This window comes from Salvia splendens, unplaced genomic scaffold, assembly GCF_004379255.2.
Source record: "Salvia splendens isolate huo1 unplaced genomic scaffold, SspV2 ctg448, whole genome shotgun sequence".
Lineage (NCBI taxonomy): Eukaryota > Viridiplantae > Streptophyta > Magnoliopsida > Lamiales > Lamiaceae > Salvia > Salvia splendens.
In genome coordinates this window covers 97-10,635 of record NW_024599099.1, presented here as the reverse complement: position 1 = coordinate 10,635, position 10,539 = coordinate 97, and the positions used below count along the sequence as shown (strand labels likewise).

Genomic DNA, 10,539 nt, shown 5'->3' with positions numbered 1-10,539 from the left:
AAACTATACAATTCTCATCTTCATTCTCACATATCCATTCTCATCTTCATTCTCTCATATCCATTCTCAATCTTCTTCCACCCTACAACATAACAATGTCCGGCCAAGGCGATGACCCCCGGGCTCCCACGGTTGGAACCCCGAATGGTTCGGTTCACAACCGTTTCCTAGTCCGGAAACGGAATATTCGACCCCTCCTCAAACCCAAAGTTCGGGCGTTCCGGGTGGCTACCGGCCGTACCCAATCGACGACCAAGGTGCCCCCGAAGGGCGATACGGGTGGACACCGGAGCCTAGGCCGACCGCCCCCTCCCAAACTCCGACTCCTCCTACTCGTGGTGTCCGCACACCGTACACTCCGGCGGAGATGGATAAATTGTTCACGGCGTACTTGGAAATCTCCGAAGATCCGGTGGTTGGCACGAACCAATCCGGCGATCACTTTTGGTAGCGCATCGCTCGCAGGTACAATGAAAACCGGCCGCCGGGAACAATCGAGCGCAACGAGAGTATGGTGCGCAACGCCATCTTCCGAGCCAACGATGAAATTGGCAAGTTCAATGGCTATTTCCTCCAGGAAGAGCGGTCGGAGCGAGGTCGACATCATCACTGCCGCGATGAGCACCTACCAATCCATGAACTACAAGTCGTTCAAGTACCTCAACGTTTGGCAGGATACGCGGACGCACCCGAAGTATATGGGAGGCGTAACATCCTCCTCTAGCGGCTCCTCCAAACGGTCAAGGTCGGTATCCCTATCCGACGCCGGCTCCGAAGAAGTGGCTAGCCAACTCGCCGGAGCTAACTTGGGTAGCCCCGACGCCGGCCCGAGCGGTTCCCAACGTCGACCGCAAGGAAGGAAGAAGGCGGCGGCCAACCGCCGTCGAGCCGCGGCTGCAACCGCCGATGCTCCAGTTCCCGCTCCCGTTCCCGCTCCATATGTGCCACCTCCACCCCCCACCAACTCGTTGTGGAACCTGTTGGCCCAACTCAATATGGCCGATAGGTCCACTATGACCCCCTCGCAACTTCGATCGCACGAGGCCATGATATTGGGCCTCCAAAGACAATTGGGGGTAGTGCCGTCGGATGAGTAGTCGTCCACGGGGGTATTTTTAGCTTTTAATTATGTAATTTTTAATTTTTAGGAGTTTAATTATGTAATTTTTATTTTTAGTATTTTAATAATGTAATTTTTAATTTTTAGGATTTTAATTATGTCGTTTTTATTTTATTTGTCATTTGCAATATTATTTAGGTTTTTTTAATGAATTTTAATATTATGGAAATGTTTTTGTTTAATTGAATTTTAAATTGAATTGTGCTCGTCCTTGCGGAAGAGCACAGCTGTGGGTGTTGTGCTCTTGCCAGAGAGCAGGCAGAAAAAGTGGGGCCGGGCCCACAACCGTGCTCGCTGGCAAGAGCACGGTTGTGGATGCTCTTATGTTTGGGGGAAATTTAAAATACTGCAAAGTAAACTATAAACAGTATGACGTGTATATCACTTGCATATATGAAATATCTCATGAAAATGAATTTCAGTAGAATTATTTAGTTAAAAAGCTATATTGCTTTTCACTATTCGGACATTTTTATCTTTTAGTAGTACTAGTATTTACTTTTTCTTATCTATATTTGCCCCTCCCATAAAAGATGTCTTATTTATGGGATGAGACAATATTTTAAAGGTTTTATTTTATGTGCTAAATGGAGAGAAAATATAATTTTTAAATAAATGTGAGAATTTTTTTTAAAAAAAATAGAAATGTGATATTTCTAGTGAGATAAACTAAAAAGAAAAATGAGATATCTTCTACTATTATATTATATATCTAAATAATTTATCTCTGTCATTACACTTTTTTTCTCTCTCTTTCTTATATCTCTCAGTAGATTTACGCACTAATCATTTAATTTTTATTGTAGAAACAACTGCACTAATCATTTAATTTTAATTGCAGAAACAACTGCACTAATGATTTAATTTTTATTGTAGAAACAAGTACTGCACTAATCATTTAATTTTTATTGTAGAAAGAAGTATACTCCGTAGTTATTCATGACTAATAAAAATATCTAAAAAAAGAGTAAAAAGAAGTTCATGCCGTAATAAACTCTTTCATCATATACTCCTGGTGATATTAATTTTCACTAGTGACATAAACATACAAATGACATTCCCATTCACTATATGAATAAAATACAATATTTAGCACATTACATTTAATTATTATAGTACAATCACAATTCACCTTCAAATTTAACTTAAACCCCAATCAAACCTATCTTAAACCTCAATATATATTCCGAACCATCTCTTAATTATAATAGTATAATGAATATGAAAATGTAGAAAGCGTAAAAGACTATTTGCATCGAGGCATACAAGACTTTGGAGCTGGTTTAGGTGGTGTGTCCAGTTCTTGTATAACTACTTTCTGCATGGTCATGAAACGAATCTCCGATTTTCGACGAAGATGGGCTGGCCAACGAGGGCCACCTTTGGTCTTAGGCAGCGGTGGTGGTGGCGGAAGCAGAGTAGTCGGAGGCGAAGATGGGCAGCGTGGGTCGTTGAGAGTGCTTCTCTGAGGTAATGGTCTTGTTAGAGAAAATGATGAGTTCATCAAAATCAGCAACAACAAAACCAAATACATTGCAGCTAACAATTTTTTTATATTAATTTGGATAGCTAGTAAAAGAGAAGATAGTTTGGTCAAGAGAGGTTGAGAGAGAAGTTGATAGCTTATTTGAAATGAAATTCTCACAACCATGATAGAGCTTTTATAAGTAAGAAACAGTATCAAAAGTGTACCTCTCTCTATAAACCCCACGAGGAAATGCTAAGAGCATCCGCAATGGAGGCGTCAAAACCGGCACGCCGATTTTTCGCCGACGCCGGTTCTGACGCCCAACCATTGCGACTGGCGTCGGCGAAATCGGCGTCAACTTCGGCGTGCCCATGCCGATTCGTGTGCTGACGCTTGTTCTAACGCCGATTCGCACGGCGCCATTGTAGGCCCCGGATCGGCGTCAGACCGGCGTCAGATTTTAATTTTTTTTTTTTCGAATTTTTAAAATTCGAATTTAAAAAAAATCAAATTTTAAAAAATACTATTTATTTATGAAAATTGTTTTTATATTTAAAAACAATTTTTACAAATAAATTTATACAAGAAATTCGTAATAGCCCATATATATTTAATGGGCTTGCGAATTTATGAAAACCATTCTAGGTCGTCTCTCTTTTATAGAGACATCCTTGAATGTTTTATGTTTCACATTCGATGTGGGACAAAAACCATTCTAGGTTGTCTCTCTTTTATAGAGACATCCTTGAATGTTTTTTGTTTCACATTCGATGTGGGACAAAAACCATTCTAGGTTGTCTCTCTTTTATAGAGACAACCTTGAAGGTTTTATATTTCCATATAGAAATATTGTACTTTTTTAATTGTACTTTTAAATTTTGTACTTTTTTTTTAAATTAATGGACTTTTTTTTTAAATTATTGTACTTTTTTAAATTTTAATAGTATTATTCAATTTTCCCGTATTTGTCTCGTAAATTAAATTCCGTATGTTGCTACGATTGTAAATTAAATTATATAATTGTTATTAGTGATGTGGATAGGCTATGGGAAGGCTATGTGAGGGCTATTTGATGTCCAGTTGCATATCCAGATGATGTGGCAGGAGGATTTTAGTGCTGGATGATGTGGCAGTGGGAAGGCTATGTGAGGGCTATTGGAGGTCCGTTTCTCACTGGAGATGCTCTAAAATGTATCTGCGTTATAGTGGCTGCCTTTAGGTCTATCGATTCCTTAATCGGTATGGTTTTGTAATTTTATTAGTAGTAATTATTATAGATTTTATATATAATAATGTGTGAAAAAAATTAAAAAATTTGGTCAAATTCTTGTGATTTTAAAAAATTAGTCAGAAAAATAATAAATTTTGAATTTGTTCTTAATTATCTTATGACGAATTTATCATTATGAAAGCCGAAAAATCATACATAGACTTTAGTACCATCTACTATAAATTAAACAATATTATCAATTCATTGTTGAAAAAATGAACAAATATTTCACATTAGGGGCAGATCTGCGACGGAACTAAAAATTCTAATAAAGCTGGGGCTGAAATTTATTGAAAATAATCATTTTATTTTATTAAAATATTTAATTATATATATAGGGCTTATGTAAAATTTACTAGACATCGGATAATAAACAAAAAAAACATTAATGTCATTCTCAAATTCACGTAAATAATAAATCACAAGTATTCCTAATTATTTATTTCCACAATAAGCCAAATTATTTAAAAATCACTATCATAATTTTAAGTATACTTAAATTGAAGATGATCAATATACAAAGCTTCACCTTTTTCCAGTGTCAATTCCCTTAGATGTGATACTCATTACTCCATCTTATAATTCGGGTTTTGTAATGGCCTGTTTCAAGAATGTCTTGATAATTTGTATTGCTGGTTTTGGCCGACCTTTTGCTTTTTCGATTCGCAAGAAAGAAAAAGGAAATGAAAAGAAAGCGGATCGACGTAATCGTCTTCGTTTCAATGTCATTATCTTGTCTTAAATATTTTCAAGATTCAATTATTGACGACCAACCCAGGTGAGTAAGATAAAGACAAATAGGAAAGAAGTTCATAGTTCTCATTTCTAGATCAATTTGTTGAAACAAGTAGTGGATGGATCCCGTATGAGGAGATTGAATTAAATATTTAACAATTAAAGTTATATATATGGTGACGCGGACTTGGTCACTTGGATACAGTAGCAAATACTGTGCTGTAAAGTTATAAACGCAGCAGCACCGGTATGATTATTTATATTCTTTTCTTTTTATTATTATTTTCTTTATGTTTTTTATTTCTCTTTATTTTTTATTTTTAGTTATGATTCTTTACGTTTTTATTCCCCTTAATCATAACTAAAAAATATACACCCCTCGGTTAATTATGATTTAGGAATTATAATTATAATTAATCATAACTAACAATTAAATAAAGAGAAATAAATAACAAAAAAGAAAATAAGAAGAAAAGAAAAGAACATAAAGTAATAATACATGCGCTGCTGTGTTGTATGGTTTGGAGAGTGTGTTTTAAAGCACAATATTTGCTGATGTACCAAAATGCACAACAGAGGATCTATGTCCATGCTGACGCACCTCAATTAGTTTTTGTACACACTAGCTAGACTCCATTACCTTCTATGTGAAGTGTTTTAATTTTACTCCTTCTGCCCTAAAATAGTCGGGATATTTTTATTAGATACATGATGAATTTTTATGTTTAAAGATTAAAATGGAGAAAGAATAAATAAGAATTGAATAAAATATGAAAAAGAAAGAGAGAGAAAAGTATAAGCATGGTGAAATTGACCACATTTACTCTGTGGACAGTATTTCAACCATGGTTGGCATCTCCTCGGCCTAAAGCAAGGAAAGGCTGGGACTTAGATCCCCAATGTGGCAAAATACATAACAGAGGATGTTGTGCCAATCACATGCATCTATTGAATTATCAAGTTAGATTATTTTCTTTTATTCACAAATGGGTGGTTGTTGGCATTCATCAGCCACCCCCTTCCGCCTTCAAAGCTAAAAAACCATTGGATGCAAAAAGCATTTGAGAGAGAATGGGGTCATGTGAACAGAGATGCAAATAGTTTGTATTGTGTTTTGGTGTCATGTGTGGCTAAATCATTTGCATTGCTCCTACAATGTATTGTGGATTTGATAAATTCTTCAGTTTTCCTTTATTTCAGTTCTGGTCTTTGGTTCATAATTGTATATACTATCTATGAGAATGAGATGGCCTTTAATCATAACTTAGGTACCAACTCTTTAACTTAGACTTTGAGTGGACATGAGAAACATCGTAATTGAATACAATAAATGAAGAAAGTAAGTTGGCCAAGAAACATCGTAATTGAATACAATAAATGAAGAAAGTAAGTTGGCCAAGAAGTAGAATAGTAATGTTTGTGGCTAAAGGTCTCGGGTTCGAGTCCACTGTGGTACGTGGACTTTAAATTTATATTTATTCGATCATTAAAAATAACGAAGAATGACCCGAGTCCACCGTGGCACATGCTTTAAATTTATATTTATTTGATCATTAAAAATAACGAGAGAGCACATAAGATCTTTCATCTTCACAACAATTGTCGCTTCCCTTGGCCCCCATTAAATGTCACATATTTCCTTATTTGGACGATCCTCAATAAATATTTCATTTTACTCTTACTATTTTTAGTAAGTAACTCATTATACTCACATTTATTATAAAATTAATATACCCATATTCCATTAACTTTTTTTACCACTTTCCTTCACAATATCAAGCAATTTTTAAAAACTCGCCCCGATCAAATATGAGACATCTATTGGGGCTAGAGAAAATATATCCCTTTTCCATTTTTCACAAGGAAAGTCTAGACCAGCTTAAAGGTTGTACATTTAGCATTTTTAGGTGGATTTGCATTGAACTCTTGCACTTAAACCACAAATATTATCAACACTTAAACCACAAAAACAAACAAAATCCTAGTACGCAAAGAAAATCAGCGCAAATTACCTTTAACTCCGTCTCCATTATTTGGAGTGAGGAATGCGATATGCTACGTTATCGTATGGGAATGTGATCAAATGCAAACCCTTGCATTTTATCACTATCCTTAACTTATGTGTGCTCCTCATATGAGCACCACTTTCGTTTGACGCACGTTTAACGATGTTCGTTTCAATTTATATATTTAGTTTGATTCTAATACAATAAAAATGTTATTGAAAATTTTAGTTTCACAAAATTCATGAAAATCAAAGCTCGATTTGCTCGTTTTCTCTATAATTTCAAATAAATTACTCCTTCCGTCCACGAAAAATTGGCACTTTCATTTTCTGCACATGTAAGAGAGAGAATAATATAGACAAGAGACTTCTCTACGTTATTTTCTCTCGTACTTTACTTTCTCTCCACTTTAACTATTTATTATCATTTTTTTCAAAATAAGTGCAGAAAATGAAAATGCCCTATTTTTCATGGACGGAGGGAGTAATAAACTAACAAATCGAGCTTTGATTTTTATGAATTCTGTGAAATTAAAAATTTCAATAACATTTTTTAACTTATTAGAATCAAACTAAATATATAAATCGAAACGAACAATGCTAAACGTGCTTCAAATGAGAGTGGTGCTTTCATGAGGAGCTCACATAAGGTATGTAGCATATCATTTTCCAATTTGGAGTATCCCAGTGGCGGATCGGGGGGGTTGGAAAGGTTGACTAATTTGCCCTTATCCAAAAGTAAAATATCCATGTCTGCCTCATCCCGTTTGCCTCCGACGTCGCCCCGAAGACCAAAAAATAGCCATGTCCACCCCTTCCATTTCCGAATGCTGGATCTACCACTTTCCATCCATTGCTTTCCATGACGAGCTTCTTTTCAAAGCATGGAGCTTCTCCTTCTCCTCATGTGGAAGATCCATGTCCTCCTCCGTTCTACCACACTATTCTGCCGCATCCACAAAACAACCGTTCTACCACACTATTCTGCCGCATCCACAACACAAACAGACTAATACAACAAATATGGTTCATATCATTATTAAACAAGCAATCAAAACTCCTATTACGAACCATCCATATCCCAACACCTACGGGTCGCTACCTAAATCCATTCGAAAACTTAGAATGATCACCATCATCACGTTCTTGAGGAGGCGACCTGGGAACTTGCTCGCATTTTTTAGTCAGCGGAAATCCACACAACCCCGGATTCCCAATGAAGGAGCTATTATCAAAACTTCCGAAACCAGCCTGATTGAGGAATCTCTCCAACAAGCTCATTCATCGAAAGATTTAACTTAGAAAGAAAACTCAACATTGTCAACTGCCTTGGAATCTCACCATTCAATCGATTTGAAGACAAGTCTAATGATTCCAATGCTTTCACATTTCCAATGGATGATGGTATCTGCCCAGTGAGATTGTTATGAGACAAATTCAAGCACTTGAGTGAATTAAGATTCCCTATGGAATCCGGAATCTTTCCGGAGAATTTGTTCTCCGCCATGTCAATGGTGGTGAATGTAGTCAACATTCTGACCAATAATGGTTGCTCTGAGCCTTTCAAAACAGACACCATTGATTCCTCATACATGCTACTCTTTTCCGACGCATTTTCCTTGCCATTCATCAAGGCTGGGAAGGTAGACAAATATGTAGTCGGTAGGGACCCACTGAACTCATTTTGAGATACATCAAACACTTCCAACTTTCCAAATGGAGCATCACTACTAATCTCAACATCAGCAATGGGTGAAACAATACTACCATTGAATCTATTCTCTTCCAAAATAAGGACTCGGAGATCGACAAGATCCTCCGTCCAAAAGGGAAACCCACCGTGTATCCCATTGCTTCCAACATCAAGAACTTGTAGCTTCTCACAATTTCCAAGGGCTTGCGGCAACGTTCCTTCTAGGTTATTGCTGTTGAGGTTGAGAGACTCAAGAGCGCAGCCCTTTGAAAATGATGGTGGAATTTGGCCACCAAGGCTATTCTCCTTCAAATGCAGAACGTGCAAGGATTTAGTCAGCTCTCCTAAACACTTGGAAGCCCACCCTGCAGGTTGTTGTTTGATAGGTTAAGAAATTGGAGGGATCTCAAATTGCAGATGGTGGAAGGTATAGGGCGGGAGAGATTGTTATTCGCCAAGTCGAGATAAGTTAAGTTGAGGGATCTTCCAATCGCTGGCGGTATGGAACCTTGAAAATGGTTTATCGGAGAGATCAACACTCTTAATATTGGCTGTGAACAATTCTCCTGGAATGATACCTGAAATTTATATCAAGTTGGTATTAATTAGATATTTCCACTCATTGTGACACTTGTATATGAAGAGATACTCCTACCAGTCAAAGCATTCTTGTTGAGAGATAATGCTACAAGAGATTTCATGTTCAAAATGACTCGAGGCAGAGGGCCGATGAGCTTGTTGCCATTCATGTATAATGATACTAATTTGTCAAGGCCACCAATCTCTTCCGGAATCACACCTGAATTATGAAAAATAAATAGTCATTTTAGTAGTCAAACATGATAAAAATTGTGTGTATAACTGCACAATCTCACCAGTCAAAGTATTGTTGATGAGGTATAATTCTTGGAGTGCTTTATGTTTCCAATTTCTCTTAGCAATGTCCCATTAAGTGTGTTATGGACTTAGTGAAATATACTTCAGAGAAGACATGTTAGAAAAGGTTGGCGGTAAAGTGCCAATCAACTTGTTCGAATCAATGGACAAAATTAGTAAATTGTTAAGCTGCCCAATCTCATGTGGAATAAACACCTATAAAAATGTAGAATCGTGAATAAAACATAAAAACAAGAAAATTACAACTAATGATTAGAAAAAAGGACTATCCATACCATTCAATACATTGTTATCGAGGTATAGAGAACGAAGGGCCGTCAAGTTCCCAATCTCTTTTGGAATCGATCCATTAAGCCCGGTGGATGCCATGCTTAATGTTTCTAAATTACGAAGATGACCAATCTGATTAGGAATATTACCTGTGAAATAAATAATTCATAGAAGTTTAGTAAGAATAATATTTGAATGGTAGCCCACAATGATTGAAAAAGTTTTAGAAAAATATAACATACCTGTTAAATTATTATTGTAAAGGATCAACTCTCGAAGGGATGTCAAATTCCCAACGTCTGGAGGTACAGGTCCAGTAAAATTTGTTTGATTCCATCCACAATGATTGTAACATGTGAAGATGAGAAATCTGTTTTGGGATATCACCTGTGGAGTAACAAATTGAGTTATCTTAATCAAAATATAAGGTGTAACTATAATTGTCAGCACACCCTATTTCCTAAATTAAAATGTTAACTATTCCAATTGTACACTAACACTTTAAATGGAGTAGCCTATTAGCCCCAATAATACACTAAAATCAATTTTATTTTGGTTTTTGACTTGACACTAGGGGTGAGCATTCGGGTTTCGGTTCGGTTTTTTGCCAAAACCGAACCAAAACCGAAAAGCCAAATTTAGTTCAAAACCCAAACCGAACCGAACCCGAAAAAACCGAAAACCGAACTTAAAAACCGAAAACCCGAACAAAACTGAAAAAAATCGAAAACTCCTAAAAAACCGAAAAACATAAATAATATTAATATATATGTAATTTATTTTATTTTATGGCATATGCCTTTATGGTAGTAGAACCATAAGAGCACCAGCAATGGAGGCCAATAGGAATTCGCTTGATACTTATGATACCTTAATAGTATGTTGTTTAATACTACGAAATATACAATCTTTCATAAATCAAAATCTAAATATGATATGAATTTATACACAATCAAATATCGTAAAAATATGAATGTTTAGTTTATTTATGGATCGATAAAAATTTATACTCTCTCAATTTGTGGATGACCTAAGTTTTAATGAGAAATTGATAAAGTAGATATATGAGAAAAAAAATAAG

At 36.2% G+C, this 10,539-nt stretch overlaps 1 protein-coding gene across 1 annotated transcript; it reads right to left on the bottom strand.

The window, feature by feature from the left end:
* Positions 1–7,829: 7,829 nt before the first annotated feature.
* Positions 7,830–9,845, bottom strand: LOC121790245 (receptor-like protein 43; the record flags this gene model as incomplete). Its single annotated transcript, XM_042188512.1, has 5 exons — positions 7,830–8,679; positions 8,800–8,869; positions 8,947–9,090; positions 9,464–9,607; positions 9,701–9,845. Coding segments are annotated over 5 exons (1,353 nt in total), but the record flags the coding sequence as incomplete, so codon positions are not given.
* Positions 9,846–10,539: the final 694 nt, after the last annotated feature.